This window comes from Hippopotamus amphibius, chromosome 17 (assembly GCF_030028045.1).
Source record: "Hippopotamus amphibius kiboko isolate mHipAmp2 chromosome 17, mHipAmp2.hap2, whole genome shotgun sequence".
NCBI classification, from domain to species: Eukaryota; Metazoa; Chordata; class Mammalia; order Artiodactyla; family Hippopotamidae; genus Hippopotamus; species Hippopotamus amphibius.
Genome location: NC_080202.1, coordinates 16,262,391 through 16,282,017, shown reverse-complemented (window position 1 = coordinate 16,282,017; position 19,627 = coordinate 16,262,391). Strand labels below are relative to the sequence as shown.

The following is a 19,627-nucleotide window of genomic DNA, read 5'->3' as shown; positions in this document are numbered from 1 at the left end:
GCACTCGGTTGCCCTGCAACCCAGGCTCCCCCTGGTGGAGGATTAAGGACAACACTAATAATAGGGCTGGAACTGAAATTTAATATGAATTCAAGAAAATGACATCTGTAACAATCACTACGGTAGTGGGGGAGCAGGAATCCTAAGAATCAGGGCAAAAATGCCTCACATTTTATCTCTGGCTCTTGGATATCTGCAAGAAGCTCGTAAAGTAGCTTGGCTGTCACTATCCATACCTAACGCTCCTTGGCTTGAGTTTCTACAATTGTGATCTGGAGGCTTGACAGACTTGTGCTGGCAAGCCCATTGCTCCAGAAAACCCGACAGGCTTGCCTCACTCCTCCCCCAGGCCCAGGGAGCCCAGAGATGCCAACAGCTGGCCAGCACGAAGAGCTGAGCCACTCCTTTCACCCTGATGCTGGCCTCCTGCTCTGCACTTGACAGAGGGTGAAGAGAACAAGAGTCCAGTCCAGCTCCCGCCTCACTGGCTGAGTGACCTGGGAGACATCAGCCAACCCCCAGCCTCAGGAAGGAGACAGATACTCTAGTTGAAGGGGCAGCTTCCTGGAAAGCCATTAAGGACAGCAACCAAGGACCCCTGCCAGGTCATAAAGGGAGCCTGAGACCCTGGGGGCAGAAATGGCGAGGGTGCCCAAGCGTGCACTGGTTTATTGACCAATCCTCACATTCTAAACCACCTGTGTGACAGTCTAGGAAACGCCTCCAGGCCTATGGCAGCTGAATACAGAGTTCCTGATGGAAAGGTTTACTGGAACACAGCACAGGCAGGGCTTACAGGGAAGGCCAGCCTTGGAGGAGTCCTACGTGGGTCTTCTGGAGAAAAGTTACACCCGCCAAGATAAGAACCCCACAATCGAACGGCGCAAATGGTTAAGAGACCCACTGTGGCCCATGACAGAGAGAGTTCTGCAGCAATTGTGAGCTGTTCTTCGGGGCCGAACCTGAGTGCTCAGGTCCTCAGCTGGCCTACCAGTGAAGGCCTGAAGGTGGTGTCTTCTCATCTTTATTGCTTTCGAGGGAGAAGGGAGGGATCCGGACATCAAAGTGGGAACCATCAGGCCTCTCGAAGCGGAACGTGCCCCTGTAGGTCAGAGAAAAACTGGTTTAGGAGGAGTGAGGGTTGAGGTCTGGAGAGCCCTATGCCCTCAGCACCAGAACGGAGGCAGGATAAGGCAGGCCTGGGTTCTCTTCTGCCTGGCTCATGCCAGGATAATACTGGTCCAGTGGCCCGAGAGCCCATCCTGGCCTTACAGGGAAAGGAGAAATGAAGCTGTCCTGAATCTGGCCCTTAGACGCACCCTGCATAAGCTACCCAACTCCACTTTTAGGTTCAGGAGTGAAACACTAGGGAAACAACCCAACTACAAGGGCAACTCAGTGCAGCATCAAAGTCACCAGGCCTCTTTGACCTAAGTCCTCATTCCACAAAATCACAGGGAACTGGAAAAGAGTCATAAATCAGACAAGACCCATGCAACAATGAACAGCAGATAAGGCTCCACCTCAGGAATTCAGTCGGTCCAGAGTTAGCTGCAAGCTATGAGCTCTCACTTTTCTGACCTGCAGTGTCCATGGACTTGAGCTGGCCCTGCCCCAGTGCATGCTTACTCACCACATGTGCCCGCTAGAAGCTTGCAGGGAGACGTGGCTGCTGTACTGGAATGCAGGCTGCTCCTTAGATAACACTGGTTCCTGTGAGGGTTCGGGCAAAACAGGTCAGGCCGGATGAGTTCCCTGTACCCCAGGGCCACATGCCGCCTCCTCCTCCCACAGCACAGCCATTGACCTGGGCCTTTTATTCTGACCCTGGGAAAGATAATCTCGCACTGAATGTCTGAGGTTACTAGGCAAAGATGCTAAGCCCAGGATCTACTCTGCAAATACCCCTTCCAGCATTCGTTCACTAAGTGCCTAAGTGCCAGGCGCCATGTTGTGCTCAGCAAACTGATGCTAACTTAGGTCTCCTGGTAACCATAAGGTAATAGGTGTGATCCTAAGAAACCAAGATTTTGGTTAAATAACTTGCCCAAGGTTATCCAGCAAGTAAATAACACAGTGGGCATTTGAAAACAGACTAACTCCAAAGCCCTGTTCTTTCTATCCCATGCTGCTTCCCCAAGTCCCTGCTAACATGGATAAATGCTTGTTGAATGGGGCCCTTTCTCATGACTTTATTTCTCAGGAGACTGGGTGGGGTAGCACAGGAATTGCAAAATCAGATCTCTTTAAGGACAGCAGAGGATGTATGCATGTAAAGAGGCAGAGGAAGGAAGACCAGGAGTGGTGGAGGATGCATGCTCCAATCAAGGGCATCCCAATTCAGATTTTTAAAAAGGCTGGCAATCACAAGCTGTGATGTCAGACTCATTTGGATTCAAATCCATACCCTGCCACTACTAGCTATAGGACCATGGGCTAGCTAAATAACAGCTTCAGTCTCAGTCTCTTTATCTGTGAAATGGGTTATAAGAAACCTACCGCATGGGTGAGGTTTCTCACCCCAAACAGCCCTATGCTTTCACACACTGAGCCTCTGTCCCTCATCACACAGAAGGAGGGAACCATGCATTAAGCTCCCAGGCCTGCCGGGCAGGACCAGAAACTGAGTATTATTGGCCCAAAGATGCTCACCCTGCCCACCACCCCTCGGCCCCGCACTGTCTCCAAGGTGCCGGATAGGCTGAATATCCTCCAGTGTCGCTCCCGGAGCTGTACCACATCACTGTCGAGGTTCTCCAAGCGGATGCAGTAACGCCACTGTGGAGGTAGGGGAAAGAGTTCACATCTGAGAAGGAACAGACCCTGGGCTAGCCCCTCAGAATTCTAGGAGAGCAAAGGGCAACAAAGGCCCACACCTGCACTGTACAGGTCTCACCTCCCACCCCCAGAGGTAAACCCCCCACCTCCCAACATGCCCCAACAGGCATACCTCCTGAGCTCCCCTCCTCCCGAGGGAGACACTCACCCAGTAGACGTGGGAATTCTGGGCTTCCTAGGGAGAAAACACAAAGAATTTCAGTCCCAGAGGGCAGGAACAAGTCTATTCCAATCATCTCTCCAAGGGAGTAGATATATTCCAGGAACGTTGCAAAGACAGAACAAAGCCACAAGTATCTGTGGGTTGATGATGTCTGAACCATGGCCAACAAGCCCAGAGGGAGGCAGCCTCCCTTGGGTCCACCCCGGCCTCCTTCCTCTTCATCCTGTCAAGATCACACACAGAGCTGGGTGCCAACAGAAACCAGCTCCGGGGCTCTTCCCTTTCTCACCACCCTCCTTGTCAGCCGCCACCCCCACCCCCCATTACTGCTAGCCCAGGCTGCTGTCCTCCTCCTCAGCCTTCCCAGACCTCAACCTTATTACAATACTTGGAGTGCTGTATGTTGGCCTCCCCCACTACCATAAGCTCCTGAAAGGCAGGGACAGGGCTTCATTTTGATTTGTATCCCCAGGACCTAGCTTATGGCCAAGCAAGAAACAGCTCAATAAATGCATGAGAAGTGGGAAGATGAGCATACACTGACTTAAACAACTATGTGTATGTTCTTCAGAAACATGGCTCCCTTTGAGCTGGAAGAAAAGGAAGAGTCAGCCAGGAGGCCTCCTTCCTGGGAGCTGAGAGTTTCCTTGCTCTAGGTCTTGGTGTCAGCTGTTGCCAAGAGGCTGCTTAACCCCAACCAATACGTGCAGCACTTGAAAGCAGAACCACAGGCAGGTGGTTTAAATGTGGAACCCACACCAGCACCCACAACATGCAGAACCTGGGAGCCTGGCCCCGAGGGAAGGTACCCAGGCTGGGCACATACCCTCATGCCCATGTAGAAGGGGATGACGGTGACACGGATGTTCTCAGTTGTTTCCCGGTGGACATCAGAGAGCTCCAGCCACGGGTGATTCTTCTCTTGCCAGGCCCGTAGCGTCTCCCGAGCCACAAAGGGGGGTGCTGGGGCAAGAGATGACTGGTTAGTCCAGGCCAGCGTCCAGGGCGTTGCACCCGCTCCAACTGCTCCTCCTAGAAAACCCTTCCCAGTGGTGGCCCGGGTAAACAAGATACCCAAACATAAGCAAAAGCACAGGCTGGAAGAAGGCACAGAGCTGCCTACCAAGAATAAGCCCTGAGGAGGTATGTGACGTCAGAGGAAGAGAAATGGACTGGGAGTTAGAAGCCTTGGTTTTCAGACCTTACTCTGCCACTACCTAGCAACCTTGAGTCCCTTCTCATCATCCCTGAGCCTGTTTCCAAATCTGTGAGCAGGAGATAACAGCCATCTACCTGACAAGTCTAACAGGAGGTTAAATAAGGTTGTGGAAATAGAGCTTTGAAATTGCTTCTGTGATATTCTCTTTGAAGAAAGGGCTTCCTCCCATTTCAGCTTCCCTTTATGAGAGAGGTTACCTTTTGTCTGGTCATATAGAAGAAATCTTTCGAAGAGCTCATGCTGGATGGGAACCTGATCAGTGGAGGTATAGGGGAGGATGTCTTCATGGCTGACATAATCCAGGCCTGGCAGAAAGACAGAGACAGTGAAACTCACATAGGAGGCGGGAGGGATGGGGCTAAAAGAAACAAAATTCCTGGCCTTATCCCAGGGTGGGATGACCCTGGCACCACTGCTCTCAGCATCTATTCTTCCTCCCAGCAGATTAAAGAACAGCAGAAAGGCCTCAGAATCCTCTCCTTGAGACACATCAGACCCCCCTCATCGATGGGCACCCTCAGGTGCTCATTACTCACCTGGGATGGCATAGAGGGCCCGGCTGTCGTCATGGTTAGCCAAGAAAGTCACAGCTTCTGTCTGAGATCTCTGAGACTAAGGCAAGAAGCGAGTCAGAGATTTTCTCAGTCATTATCCAGTCCTGAGGACTTGGGGCCCAGTGCTGATCTGGGCCTGTTTGACCCCTCTCCTTCTCGTAGTCCCCATCAGGGTTCAGGCCTTTCCCATGGAGAGGAACCCCAGGTGCAGCCATCTTGCTTACTTACTATATGTGGACAGTCTCGGGCATCAATCAGCACCTGATAATAAGTGTGAGTTTTGCCTTTCACCTCCTTTGAGCCATGGCCAGCAGGGTTTTCTGCTCTACAGGGCAGGAGAAGAAGCCCAAGATCAACCCCAGAGAAACAGAAGCAGTGCCTGCCCCAGCTCCCTACCACCTCCTCACCTAAACAGACCAGTGCCTGAACTGAAGGGGCTTAGCACCAACTGGGGAGCTACTCAGCACACCCTGGCCCAGTGCTCCCCAGTCAGGGCCAAGCAACAGAGTGTGGTATAGAGTCATCATTTGTCTCACTTTCTCGATGCCTCTTAGTAAAAAGGGGCCAAGCTGAGAAAATCAAACTGCTGCCTTAGTCCCTGGAGCCTAGAGCACCCCACTCTTCTCACATCTCAGGGGCTGTCTGTGATCACTTAATGGAGCTGGGCCTTTTCTTTTTTAATGTACTCTAGTGATGATAAGAGATTAAGAGAAAGATTCTAACTGAACACCAAGAAATCAAGAAGCCTAGTCTCCCAAATGGCCTCTGGGGTACTTATAATGCAAACTGAGAATGCCTTGGGAGAGCAGCCTGCGGAGACCTAAAGGGACCCTCTGGCTTAAGACTGTCCCTGGAACTCAGCACTTTTGTCTTCACAGGTACCAGGAGCAAGGGAGTGTTCTCGGACCATTCCTAAGGCCAGAAGGATGCTGTCTTCACTGCTGGGACCCCAATTACGTATGTCTGCCGTGAGTCAGGCCTTCTCCTGAGGATACTGTGAGGCACAATGATAGGGAAACTTACTTTTCTGGAGCTGCAGAAGCCACATCCCGGTCATATAGTCTGGCCTGCCAGGGAAACAGGACGACACCTCGGTAGCCAAAAACACTGTGAAGGAAAAGCTGGGAGAAAAGAGAGGCCTCAGTGAGTCTGCAGTCCAGCAGGTCCATCCAGGTGGGGCCCAGACCACTAAGTGGCACAGGTGGTGGCAACTCCAGCACAAGGTCTTGCTACTCTTTCCCTTGAACTCTGAGATCTACCCAGACCAACTCTGGAACACACTTACTGCCTCTTAACCTGGCTGACTTCTACTCATCCTTTAGGCCATAGCTGAGGCCTCTAGGAAGCCTTCCCTCCCCCCGCTTCCCCCTCCACTTAGCACAGTGTACAGCTGTGGACCATTTGCATATTGTAATTCCTTTCTAGACTGTCAGCTCCTGAAGGCTCTGCTTTCTGATTTAACACCAATGCATAAAGCTCAGTCCATTGTAGGCATACAGAAAAAAAAAAAGGTGAATAAACAAGAAGTTCTCCTTACCTACGAGGGGCCTAAATCCACCTCAGTGGATCTGGCACAAAAATGACAAAGAAAAAGAGCCTCACACCCAGAGCTTACGTCACTGCAATCAGTTCAACTATGACAGAGCATCCAAAAGCAGGTTTGCTTTTCTGAAAGCTCCCTCCACTGGCCTCCCCCAAGCCACTATGTTAGATGACTCTTCAGCAACAGGACTCTCTCCTCAATATAGTCCAAACCATCTCTGTCCACACCAACTTGGAAACAGAGCCAAATGACACATGAAATGCATTCGAATCCAGGAAAACAGAAAACCCATCTTAAAAACAAACAAAAAAAGACAAAAAAAACCTTTCAATTCTGGTCTGGCGCCAAACACCAAGGCAGAAAACCATAACATTCAGGCCTGTGACCAAATCTGACCCTCTTAGAAGCAGAGCACACCGTGAAAACGCAAGATGACCCAGCCCAGCACTCACCTGGCCAGTCTCGTATTTTCCGTTCTGTTTTGGCACCTCGAACACACCAACTGTCTCCAAAACTTTGCCCTCTGGTCGGTTTCTGATTAGGAAGGAAAAGAACAAGCAACTGAAAAGCTACGAAGTGAAGGGTACTAATCCACCAGAAAAAGCTACTAGGATACTGAGGGGCTGGGGCAATGACAGCAGAGAAGGGTCGTGGCAGTGGGGCCAGCTCAAGCAGGTAAGGGTCCTGCCAAGCCACCACTCCACAGAGATTCTGCCTCTCCTCCTTTGAGGTCCAGCCACAGATGCCTCTGTGAGCTCTGATTGCTCCCAGATCACTTTCTTCTCTCTTGACTCTCAGCATTCCTCATATCATGCCCTCGGACCTTGCTTAATTGTATCCCTTGCCTCCATTTCTTCCCTGACCCACCCTCCCGGCCTCCCACAGCATCTTAACTGCCCTTCCCACCTTGCATTTCAGTTATTTGTGTCCGTGTCTTATCTCCATTAGAGACTGCAAGTTCCCTCAGAGCAATGTCTGCATCTGATTAGCCTGTGCTCCCTCTGAGAGCCTAGTTGTATAAGGGGTGCCCCCCAAATACTTACTTGTGTTATAATTTCATGTCCCTCTAAACTGCAGTCCTCATCCCTGCATTGCAACTAGCATTGTTCTCTCAATCTAGTTTTTGTTCAGATTTACATCAATTTCCACAGGGGCCTTAAACGGCAAATAGCTATCATCTCTCCCCAATGTCCATGTCTAATCTCACCCACTAAAAGGTCAGCTCTCACAGTGGCCTCTCTGGACAGGGCTGCTCTTTCTAGGGGTCCCTCAAAGTACCGTTTTCTTATGATTTTGGAGATGTGAACTTTATGCTTTCTGCCACTTGATTCACCCACCCCAATTCGATCTGCCTGGACGATCCCTAGAGACCCTGCTCACATCATCCCCATGACCTCAAACTCCCTTCCCCAAGTCACTAAAGAGAAAGTGTGTCCCCAAGGTCACATTGAAACCTGGGACCCACGCAGGGCGCAGATTCGGGTCCTGTTTGCCACTTCCAGCATCCTTCTGAGGAGGCCTTGGCCCAGTCACGGGCTGCGGGTTCAAGTCAAAAGCACTAGGACTTCATAAGAGGGCTACCCAGTAAGAGCGGCGCTCGGATTCCCGCATTTGGGGAAGTAGGATTCCCTCCGGGAGGGTTACTAGCTCCCGCTCAGAGCCAGCCCTGTGCAACCCAGGGCTCTGGGCCGCCTTCCCTTCTCCGCTCCTGGCACGCGTCCCAGGCAGCGCAGTCGGCTCCCGGCCGGAACCCTCTCCCGGGTCGAACTCCAATCACCCTCAGCCGGCCGGGCCCCCTGGCCTCCCCTGTGGCCCGGGACACGCTCCCTGGGCTCCGGCCCGGGTCCCCGCGCTCCGTCCCTCACCGGGACGAGAGGTGCCTCCGCGTCGTCGTGGTCGCCACTGGTGGGAAGGCCTCAGCTCCACCCGCCGCACACAGCGGCCTCGGCCCCCGGGCCCCGGTCAGCGACCGGGACCACCAACGACTGCCCACGGTCAGGGCCCGCCGGGCCACACAGCCCGCCATGTCCCGCCCGAGCGCCCGCTGGGCTGCTGACACAGGGCCCGTCCCGCGGCCGGGCGGCGTTCCGCCCCCGCCCCACACTGCCCCGCGCCGCTGCCCCGCCCCCTGGGCCCTCTGCCCCGCCCCGCGAGCTTCGCGCTCCTTCCGGCGCAGGCGAACGGAAGTCCCGGTTCGGGGTCACCTGACCCTAAAGTCAACTAGTCATGGCGTCTTGCTTGTTAGCTGGCGAGCGGCTTGTACGCGCTGTGGGCCCCGGTGGGGAGCTGGAGCCAGAGCAGCTGCCTGGGAAGCTGCGGGCAGAGCTTGAGGCCGCGCTAGGGAAGAAGCACAAGGGGGGCAATCGCCCTGCTGGCCCCGCTCGTCTGGTTTCTTTCCGCCTGATCCGGGATCTGCATCAGTACCTGAGAGAAAGGGGTGAGCCCCGTCTCCAGTCCAGAGTTGCCTCCTTTTTTCCAGAGTTTAGTCCCTCCTGAGGTCTTTTTTGCCTACCTTTAGCATTCTTCTGAGGGAGGTATCTATTGCCGAACCAAACTTCGGGCTGCTTGCATGACTGTCAGCAAAGCCAAGCTACTGAGGCAGGGTTGTGGTGAAGGAAAGTACAGTGTTTAATGCGGGGTGCTGAGCAAGGGAGTGGAAGACAAGCATCAGATTCGCTCCACCTTGGTCTTTGAGTTGAGGGGTTTTCTTTTAAAGGAGAAGAACAAAGAGGCTGCGAATAATCATTGTCATGTGACATTTCTGGGAATCAGGATGTCTCTGATTTAGGATTCTCAGGCCAAGTGGTCCTTGGCTCCAGAGTCTGTTAACTCACCTTGCCCTGGAGAAACAACCTGAGCTTGCAGGTTAATGATAATATCTATAACAGCAATTTTAGTATGTTAAAGGTGTTATGAGCAGTAGCAGCTTTAGTCATCTGACTCTGGTTCATTAATATTGTTGGCAGAAGATAGAGATTAGAGGGGACAGGAAAAGGAATAAAGTTTTGGATAGAGACATTGATCATAAACTCAGTAAGGGAATTGAGTTTTAGGGGGACTGGGTTTCAAATCCATCACTTTCCTTCACCCATGGGATGATCATCTGGCCAACGCAAGAGTCACCTCATAAACCATGGGGAACCCACTCCCTTCATAATTTCCACTGGAGTTCTTCCTGGATGACAAAATTTACTTGTGCAGTTTCTATTCTCTTGAGTCTCTTCTTTACTTCCAGGCCCGCTTAGGCCCACCTGACCCTTGCAGAAGTCCAAGTTCTAACCCACTGCACAGGTTCAGTTTCCTTCTTTTAAGCCACATTAAAAAAACACTTAACATAGTAAGTTTTCCCTGATTGGGAATCTGGATTTCTTTCCATCTTAAAAGTGTCAAATCTGATGGGTTTTTGTTTGTTTTTGTGGATATAGGATGATGGAAAACTGTGTTGAAAGATCGGAACTGGGAGTAGCATCTGAGTTCTAGTCCTAACTCTGCTACTGACTCTTCTTGGAGGCGTCTTTTCTCTTCCTTGGGCCTCAGTTGCCTTAACATGTGAAGGGGGGCAATAGGACTGGCATGTAAAGTCTTTTGCTAGAATTAACAGCCTATCCAGAAATGTGAAGGGTAGATTCTTCAATTATTGGAACTGAAAAGGACCTTAGAGATCATCTAGTACAGTGTCCTCTGAGTATTCGCCACCACTATGCCTTAAAGCTATCTAGGGCAAGTTCTGTTGTGGCCACAGAAATGACCTAACTTCAAGGCAAATATAAATGGCTTATGCGTTATTAGCTGTGACATTGGTAGGGTAATTGAGAACCAACAGTATTAAAGTCAGTATGTAGCACTAGGAGATACTTATGTGGGATTGTCCTAGTTTCTTCCCATTTGAAAACGATCCTGGAGATGGATTGATATAGGAATGGCCATGTTTTATTTTGGTAGAAAAAACTGAAGGGCTAGACCTTTCTCTGATCTTAATCCATTGACCTCAGCCCTATGCATCATTATGTTTGTGGAAATCTTTTCTTCCCAGGTTCCACACTATACCTTCATGAGCTCCTAGAAGGCAGTGAAATCTATCTCCCAGAGGTTGTGAAGCCTCCTCGGGTATGTAAGGGATATATTTGTGAGAGTGGCTGTTGGCCAAGTTGGGTTTATTCATGATATATCCAAATTTATGAATCAACCATGGTGCTCAAAAATTTGTCTTTTAAATCTTTGAGTGCTGGGGTGGGGGAATCAGATATTGTCCTCCCAGTCTGACAGCTTGGAAAACTGAGATTCAAAAATAAAGTGTCCAAAGTACTGGAGGCAGGACTGGTACGTGAGTCTTCTTAGCAGTACTTTGCCCCCTGAAACCAGTGATTGTGACATGCTTTCTAGCAAGCCGGGAATATCATTCTTCTCGTTTGATTTTTCTGCCTCAGAACCCAGAGCTAGTTGCCCGTCTGGAGAAGATTAAGATACAGCTGGCCAATGAGGAATATAAGCGAATCACCCGCAATGTCACCTGTCAGGTAAGGGCCTGCTCTTCAATACATGGACTGTGTAGCCCCTGAAAGCAGGATTGTGTACTGGGAAGAGGTACAGATGAAAGAAGCAATACAGAAACTTGGTTTGTGTACTATGAAGGGACCATAGAAGCTCTGTACTGTGTACAAGCTAAATACAATTCCCAGCTCATTTACTGAGACTCTGGGCTCAGATAGTGACTGATTTTTAGGGGTTGTAGAGGTGGGGACGAGCCTGGAGCCATTCTTATGGCAGGGTTCCCTGCTGTTCTCTGGTATGCCCCTGCCCTGGAGCAGGAGAGGGGTACATGGATACTGGGAACCTATGTCTTGTCTCTGAAGTGCTTGACCTGTGGTCCAGAGAAGAATCCAACTGGTCCCAGACAAAGTCCATGGAGAAGGCAGAGCTAATGTGTTGGTTAATAAAGAGGGCTGAGCCCAGACTGACAAATCAATTCTCTCTAGGCTGCCTCTGAGCTGCTTCCATTCTGAAATCCTTTGCTTTTACTTTTTCCCAGGATTCAAGGCATGGTGGAACCCTCAGTGACCTGGGAAAGCAAGGTGAGGTACTAGGAAATCAGGCTGCAAAGCCTCTCCCTGGGGCTGGTCGGTCATGGCCCTCCTTCCCACTCCAGTGCTCTGGGTTTAAGCCTGAGCTATTCAGGCTTGCTGTTTGAGGGAAACCCAGCTGATGCGGGAGGCAGCTGTGAGATAAAAGGGCCTCTTGGAGGATGCTGACCTAAAGGTTTCTTCCTCGGGCTCCTTCCTAAAGTGAGGTCAGTGAAGGCTCTGGTCGTCACCATCTTCAACTTCATTGTCACGGTGGCAGCTGCCTTCATCTGCACTTACCTTGGGAGCCAGTATATCTTCACAGAAATGACCTCGGTGAGTAGGAACTGGGCAGGGCAGGGCGCTCCAGGTGGGAAAGGGAGGATGCATGTGAAAATGTCTTGAACAGGTTAGGTATTTATGTGATAAACAAGGGGGGCATTTGCTCTGTCCAGCACTCATGGGGGTAGATAAAAACCACAAGAGAGTCCACATCCTCTGTCCTTCGCTTCCCCCCCAACTTACGGCTGGGTTGAGGTTCTCGCCATCCTTATTAGGTGCTAGAGGCTGCAGAGCTGGAAGCCTGCATCCCCTAAGGCTGGTTCTCTCCCTTCCCAGCGGGTACTGGCTGCATTGATCGTGGCCTCTGTGGTGGGTCTAGCCGAGCTATACGTCATGGTGCGGGTGATGGAAGGCGAGTTGGGAGAGCCGTAACTGTGCTTCATCATCGAAGTCTGGAGACTCCAGGCTCCCGGCTGCCAGTCACTGATTCTCTCAGTCAACCCATCAGGCTCTTTGGACTCAGCTCTGGTTAGTGAGAGCGCCCCAAGTCAAGGCCACCTGCTGTTCCTGCAGGGAGCCCCATCCTCTGTCAGTTTACAGAGGGTCAGTAGAGGAGACTCAGACAACAACTGGAAAGAACTAGTCTGTCTATACATTCTCCTGAACCCTGGTGCCCATCTGCCTTCTCCAGTCCTTTCTGGGCACTGCTGGGGCTGGTGTTTTTCCCCACTGGAAGTAAAGAGAATCCAGACCTTTCCAGAAGTCAACCATACTGCCTTGAACTTACTTGCCCAGGTGCACAAATCAGTGGTCATCCTTGTTCCACACATCTTGGTGCAGACCTGTGATTTGGATCCAAAGACTCCAAGAAAGCAGAAGGGATTCTCTTTCTGCAGTTTATGCTGGAAGACATCAAATAAGAGAAAGCCGGTTGGTACAGGATGGTGGAATCGGAAGCAGGGCAGCTACATTTTTGGAATCTCAGTTTCTGTCTTCATCTTCTTCCTTCTGCTTGTCTTGTTCAGATTTTCTATATGCTTCTGCCTTTCTCCATCACTCACCAGCACTCCTTAAACTTCCCACCTTCCCATCACCCCTTGCTTTGCCTCCAAAAATGAAAACAGTTCAGATGGCAAAACAGTATGTTTGCTTTTAATTGCAAAATCCCTTGTGCTTGTTTGCATTTGTGGGGAGCGTATGCCTACTGTGAATTGTCTCAACTAATAAAGGGAGACAATCTTTGTAGACGGGATTATTTTCAGATTTAACTATATGTATAGTTATATCTATGAATATGAGTATACACATCACAATATATATGTTGTGTGTACATATTGTTATACATAAGCCTAATATAGGTTATTTTATGTGAATTCTTAAACATGTTTGGGTAAGTGCAGAAAAATAGAGTGTAAAAGTTCACAGTCGACTAATTGTTTTACGTGGTTGCTTTTGGTCTTCACAACAATCCCAGAGGTTGGAAAAAGAAGTGGTTTTAGGCCTCTTTTCCAGAAGACAAAACTGAGGCTGAGAGAGGTCAAATGACCAACTACGGTCCTTCCTCTGTGAAGTGGAGCCAAAGACTCCTAGGCTGTTCTGAAGTCTCTGTGTAATGTTAAACTTCTAGGAATTTAGATTAGTGGTGTATTGATAGAATCTGTATAAGACATTTGGAAATTATAGCCGCATTATTATTTACCCAATAAATATTTATTGTACCGAGCATATTCTTAGTTCAAATCTTGTGACAACACGAAAGGCCAAAGATTTCCATAGTTGTGAGAATTGGTCAGGGTCTGCTCCTAACGGTGGACTCTGTCTTTCTGTTTATTCAGTGTATGAGCTCCTGTGGTCTTTTTTTTCCCCCAGGACACTCCTCTGTTCTTAGAAATTATACACTTACTGGCTCAGTAGACGTTTTCTCTGCAGTATTGCCAATTTCTTGAATTATAGCAAGTCAGCCTCTCAGGGCAATATTCTACATGAGAGAGAGGGAGGGCTTAGGCCCTTCTGTTACACCACAGATCACTTTGTTGAGAAATCTTAGGATTTCTGTTGTTGATTGGAAGAAATATCAACTGGGAGAAAAAAAATGCAGGTGGCATTTTACAATGTTTCTAGCAACCCAGACTGTTTAAGATTGAGTTAAAAAGCTACACTGAGTCACTCGTTGCTCCTGATAAGCAAAGCCAAGCCAGATTTTTAGAATTCTAGTAGACGTCATCCCTTCTCAAGTGGCTGGGTCTTGCACATGGAGAGAGCTTTGAGCTTCAGACCAGTGTGTATGCTATGTGCTTAAAAAATCCATTTGAATTATTTGTTTTGGTCTATAGTCCATTCTCCACCTTTGACAATACACCTCTGGGGTACATGGGCAGAGAACGGAAAGAAAAATAAGGAGGAAAAAATCTACAGATTTTATTCCTGATACATCTAAATCAGAACGGAGAACCACAGAATTTTAAAACGCCACGGAAACAGATTAGTTTTCCCAACAAAGCAGTTCACAAAGACCTAGTGTTCAGGAGGATCATCTGGCTCGCCCAGGGCCACAGAGCTTGTTAAAGCCACAGCTTGAACCCCTGGCCTTTTGGCTGTCATGTCACCATTCTTTCCAGTTAACACCAACCAGTCTCTTTTTAAAGGTAGAAAATTGATCAAATTAAAGTACATATGAACTACTAACGTGGAGTGGGAACTCATTCTCACCATGCACTTAATAATTGATAGCTCTTTTCTCTCTTCCTAACCTTCATGCGTCTGAGGTTGATATGTTCATTGTGTCTGATGCAGTTCCTAATTTTCTATATTCTTTCTTCTTTCTTTTCCTTCATACTTAGGGTGCTTGAGGGAAAGTGGAGAATACTGCCTATACTTTTGTGGGGTCACTATTAAGCTTTGGTAGTAGGGAGCCTGGCAACTCCTGTGCCGTAAGACAGACTTTGGGGGGTTAAACAGATGGTCACCACTTTGCTCTTTGGCTTTAGTCAGTAATGTGGAACCATCCTCCATTCTAGCTCTTCTTAGAGAAAATGTATTTCATACGCTGACCTAAAGATATCTGGAGAGTTCTGATGATCTACATCAGGGATCAGGTAAAAGAGGTATTTAAAAAATATGAATCTAAAAAAAGCGTACAAACAATGCTTTTAGGAAGTGATTTATCTCAGCCATAAAAAAGAATGAAATAATGCCATTTGTAGCAACGTGGATGGACCTAGAGATGATCATACTAAGTGAAGTGAGTCAGAGAAAGACAAATATTATATAGTATCACTTACGTGCGGAATCTAAAAAAAAATGATATAAATGAACTTATGTACAAAACAGAAACAGATTCACAGACTTAAAAAACAACCTATGGTTACCAAAGGGGAAAAGTGGGGGGGAGGGATAAATTAGGAGGTTGGAAATAACACACACACTACTATATATAAAATAATCAACAAGGACCTACTATACAGCACAAGGAACTCTACTTAATATTCTGTAATAACCTATATGGGAAAAGAATCTGAAAAATAATAGATATGTGTATATGTCTAACTGAATCACTTTGCTGTACACCTGAAACAAACAACATTGTAAATCAATTATACTCCAATATAAAATACAAAAAAATTTTTAAAGCATCAAAACCAAATAAATAAATGTTCAGTAGACTCCCCCCAAAAAATAAAAGCTACCCACACACAAAAAAGTGATTTATCAATATGTCAGAGATCTTTGAAATACATGCCAATGTTCATCTCAGATTATGTCTAATAATAAAATTCTATATTGGATATAACAAATATCAACTGTAAGTAAGATGATTAAGTAGATTATAGTAATAAACACAGTTTAAAAATTTAAAAATTATACAAAATATATTATTGTGCAAAATAGTTACACAACCCTGAAACGTGGAAAAAAAAAAAAGCGCTCCACTGAAGTTTTCTGGAGAGTCACAGTTGTACTTACCTCTGTTAAACTCTGTGGGCCCAGACTTCCCTGGTGGCGCAGTGGTTAAGAATCTGCCTGCCAATGCAGGGGACACAGGTTCGATCCCTGATCTGGGAAGATCCCACATGTGGCAGAGCAACTAAGCCCGTGCGCCACAACTACTGAGCCTGCACTCTAGAGCCTGTGAGCCACAACTACTGAAGCCTCCACACCTAGAACCCATGCTGCGCGTCAAGGGAAGCCACTGCAATGAGAAGCCTGTGCACCACATGAGTAGCCCTCACTGTCCGCAACTAGAGAAAGCCTGCACGCGGCAATGAAGACCCAACGCAGCCAATAAATATAAATAAATAAATTTTAAACAAAAAATAAAAATAAACTCCATGGGCCAGGGTGCCCACATATCCTCAAGCTTTCACAGCCTCCATGTACCTGGATTCAGGTTGGAAGACTTCCAAATTTTAAAGAGCAGGCCTTCATTTTCCTTTTGGTAGCGCAGTTTGTAGGATCTTTAGTTCCCGGACCCAGGCCCATGGCACCAAAAGTGCCAAGTCCTAAGCACTGGACTGCCAGGGAATTCCCGTGGAGCAGGCTTTTTTAAACAGCTTCTGACCCAGGGCGACTTCTCAGGATGCGATTGGAGTCATTCCCCACGCACTCCTCTTTCTTGAGTGGCGTCTTTGCCTCATCCCAACCGCCTACTCACAAGCCAATAGGCTTCTGTGGCATTGAGTAGTTTAGAGCTCCTTGATGGGCCAATCACTGTTCTGGCTTCTGGGTCTAAAGCAGTCAAAGCCTTAGTGCCTGCTGAGGAAATGGCCACAGTGCAGGTGGCCTCCATCTGCAACGGCAGAATGAGAAATAGGAGTCAGGTGACCTGTCCTCTCATTCTCGTCCCAGAGAAGGGAACTCTGTCTGCTCTCTCAGCCACCTCTCCATATCATGCTTTCTCCAGGGCAGTCCGGGTCCAGGGCTTCCCTGGGAGAAAGGAGTCAGAGGAACAAGAAATTTGGAACCTTCCCAGAGTTTCTCATGGCTGCCAGGAGCAGGAACTAGCACGTATTGAGAGTTTTTACAACGTGTCACACACCACGTGAAGCCCTTCACCTACATTATGGCTTCTCATTCCCAAAATAGAGAGGAGATGAGTATTATCTTCCCCATCTTTCAGGCTTATAGACTTTTGGAGAGTTCCAAGACAACACAGCAGCAAGAATTTGAATCCGGCACAAACCAATTGCAAACTCCAAGCCTTTCTTTCTGAAGCAGAGCAGCTCCAGAAGTGGAGGCAGCTGGAGTGTCCTGGAACAAGTGGGACCAGGAGCAGGGGGGTGCAGCTGAGACTCCCATCTCTCCAGGGTCTGTCAGCCAGAACCCTAAGCCCTTCGATTAACTTTCCCTCTAACTAATCCTGACAGAAGCCTGGGTAATACCTCCCACCCAGAATCTGCATGGAACCTGGCCCTATTTATGGATTAGGTGATGGAGATAAATTTCAAAAGCAAACAGCCCCCATCGGAATTCATTTGCAGCACACAACAATCCAGATTAAGGTACAGAGTTTGGGTTTTATTTGGAGATTAGTTGGTATTACAGATGACAGTGAAACCAAAACCCAACGCTGCCACATGCACTACCCCCCTCCCCTGCCACCCCCCAATCCTGAATCTGTCAGGTGGTCCCTGCAGCCCCAGGTCAGAGGGCAGCCAATCTGATATTTGTGAAAATTAAATCAACATAAGCCCCAGGTTCTATTTCTACTTTATTACTTTAATATCATTCCCTCTTCAGATCCATGGTTCTGATTAATTTGTCCGGGTGGCAGGAGGACGGGAGAGGGGGCCCCGAACTATAAAAGGATTGGTCCCTGCAGTCTAAAAGTAGGATCAGCACTCCCCTAGCTCACTTAACAGTCAGTTAGGTAATGGCCTAAAGGGCCCTTGGGTGAGGGGCAGCTGCCCATTCTCCTTTAGAGAGAGTAGGTGTTGTCAGCTGGGATGAGAAGAGTTGGGGACCAGGCCTGGCAGAAGAAGTGGGAAACATGGGCTCCTACCTCATCCCTCCGTAGGTACCTCCTTGCCGAAATGATGGGCAGGTATCCCTGGAGGGGCAGGGTGCTAGGTAGCAGGAGCCAGGCCCCTGTCGCTCCATAGGACCCGCATCTAGGCTGGCCTGGAGGACAGTGGAAGGGAGGGATCCCTGAGCTAAACTTTCTTCCCATAAGAGAACTCCCTTGTGTAAAAGGAGCGGGTAGGAAATCCACTTCTGGTGTGTTCAGTCCTAAGGGGAAGGGTGGGCTACAAAAGCCAGAGGAGGGGTCTTGCAAGTTCTAGACCTAGATTAGGAGTGGTCCAGGTTGGTGACAAGGGCCGAGGCATAGATAAGGTCGGACAGGCTGCCCAGTGAGGTCTGAGGAGTAGCTCGCTCTGAAGAGAGGTGGACTCCTGTAGCCCCAGCCGGTCCCCATGGGGCTGTAGCTTTAGCCCCCACCCAGGCCTGCCCTGGACCCAAGCCAGGAGCTGGGCAGGAGGCATGTCGATACACAGAGGCACACTGAGCTGTGCTGTTGGAGGGTGGAGGCTGCCCAAGGGTTTGGGGCTCCCAGGACTGCTGGATGGGGTCCGGAAGAGAACGGGATCTCTGGGGAGGCTCAGGTGTGGGGTTTAGGCCTCCTGGCTTTCTATTCTTGATTCTCTTGGCTCTGCGGTTCTGGAACCACACCTGGTAAGGAAAGAAGGAGTCTCTTCTGGCGCCAGCATCCCCTCCCCCCAGATACAGGGAAAGCAGAACCTGGAGTCAGGATACCCAGAGAGAAGGGACTGTGGGTCATGCTTAGAAATCTGCTGTGTGAGAGAACCCCACCCTGGGGGGGGGGGGTGTCACAGCTCACCTGTATCTTGGCCTCAGGAAGGCAGGTGACCCGGGCCAGGTGCTCACGGGTGCCAATGTCGGGGTAGGGCCGTGCTGCAAACACCCGCTCCAACTCCAGCAGCTGCCCTCTGCTGAAGGTGGTCCTCTTTCTCCGGTGGGGACCCAACCCACGGGCATGGCCTGCAGGCCAGGGTGGGGGTCAAGCCAGGACTCCCTGCAAGACCCTCCACTAGATCTTCAAAGCCCCCAACAAACCCTGAAGCCCCTACTCCCCAGCCCTCTTCAACCTTCCCCATCATACCTTCCCCACATCCTCCCCCTGCCCACCCTTTCCCACCAGATCACCTGCAGGAGATGCGTCCACTGGGCTGGCCATGGAGCCGGCAGAGTGAGGAGCCAGACAGCCATGCCAAGGCTGTGCCCACATCAGTCCCCTCCGCTTGGGGTTTTATCCTGCTCAGAAGGCGGGCCCCGCCTCCAGGAGGGGGGAGATTTAGCGTCCAGTCGAGAGCTGAGAAGCCCCAGAGGAAAGGGGGGCTTCTCGGGGTATGGGTGGGGCAACCTTATTCCTCCTGGGCTTCACAAAAGAAGCTGGCCCCAGCCCCCCCACCTCAAACCTCAAGCTCTGGCAATCTATGCCTGAAATCCCATACTTTGTGAAAATCCTCCCAGGGCTCCGTCCAGGAAGCCGACAAGATCCCTCTCTCAATGTTCTCAGCCGTGCTTCAACTGCCCGTCCTGGGGCCCTGGTGCTGGCTGCCTTCAGGGGAGAGTGGGTGGAGTCCTATCCCACCCCTGAGGACGGGGCTGGGGAAGCTAGACAGGAGGAGGAGGATGACAGGGGGACAGCAGGTGAGCCGGAGCCACCCTCCCCTCAGCAGGGCTGGGAGCAGACGTCACGACCAGATCCCCCTCAGCTCCGCCATGGAGCTTCACCTGCACCCAGCCCTTTCTCCCTGGCTCCCCAAGAGCCCACACGGACTTCCTAAAGTCCAGGAACTTGGAACCAGAGGAGCTTCCACAGGTACAGTTGAGGCGTTTTGAGAAAGATGTTTGTTTTTACAGTGTACTCATCGTTGGAAGTCTTCTGGGCCACTTTTCTAAGAGAAGTGGGTGCATTTGAATGTCCTTTCAGTTCCTGCCTCAGTCCCT

At 49.7% G+C, this 19,627-nt stretch overlaps 3 protein-coding genes across 5 annotated transcripts; 1 reads left to right on the top strand and 2 right to left on the bottom strand.

Annotated features, from left to right (window-relative positions):
* Positions 1 to 61: 61 nt before the first annotated feature.
* On the bottom strand, positions 62 to 8,416 carry POLDIP2 (DNA polymerase delta interacting protein 2). Its single transcript, XM_057715528.1, has 11 exons — positions 8,183 to 8,416; positions 6,770 to 6,851; positions 5,798 to 5,895; positions 5,003 to 5,099; positions 4,757 to 4,832; positions 4,418 to 4,525; positions 3,828 to 3,964; positions 2,987 to 3,013; positions 2,653 to 2,778; positions 1,634 to 1,713; positions 62 to 1,102 (listed from the first exon to the last, which is right to left on the bottom strand). Exons 1-11 carry the CDS (start codon positions 8,341 to 8,343, stop codon positions 988 to 990), a joined length of 1,107 nt encoding a protein of 368 aa, XP_057571511.1. The 5' UTR covers positions 8,344 to 8,416; the 3' UTR covers positions 62 to 987.
* Positions 8,417 to 8,521: 105 nt separating this feature from the next.
* Positions 8,522 to 15,444, top strand: TMEM199 (transmembrane protein 199). Of its 3 annotated transcripts, XR_009049943.1 has the most exons (7): positions 8,522 to 8,754; positions 10,351 to 10,424; positions 10,745 to 10,834; positions 11,347 to 11,389; positions 11,601 to 11,713; positions 11,996 to 12,187; positions 12,455 to 15,444. XR_009049943.1 is itself a non-coding variant. In XM_057714903.1 (6 exons), exons 1-6 carry the CDS (start codon positions 8,544 to 8,546, stop codon positions 12,089 to 12,091), a joined length of 627 nt encoding a protein of 208 aa, XP_057570886.1. In that variant the 5' UTR covers positions 8,522 to 8,543; the 3' UTR covers positions 12,092 to 15,444. The 3 variants fall into 3 exon arrangements, 2 of the variants coding, with proteins under 2 accessions (XP_057570886.1, XP_057570887.1); XM_057714903.1 differs by having other exon boundaries at positions 11,996 to 15,444; XM_057714904.1 differs by lacking the exon at positions 11,601 to 11,713 and having other exon boundaries at positions 11,996 to 15,444.
* A 1,689-nt stretch (positions 15,445 to 17,133) lies between these two features.
* Positions 17,134 to 18,851, bottom strand: SEBOX (SEBOX homeobox). The gene is made up of 3 exons (XM_057713808.1): positions 18,821 to 18,851; positions 18,495 to 18,655; positions 17,134 to 18,325 (listed from the first exon to the last, which is right to left on the bottom strand). The coding sequence occupies exons 1-3, from the start codon at positions 18,849 to 18,851 to the stop codon at positions 17,945 to 17,947; spliced, it is 573 nt and encodes a 190-aa protein (XP_057569791.1). The 3' UTR covers positions 17,134 to 17,944.
* Between the last annotated feature and the right edge of the window lie 776 nt (positions 18,852 to 19,627).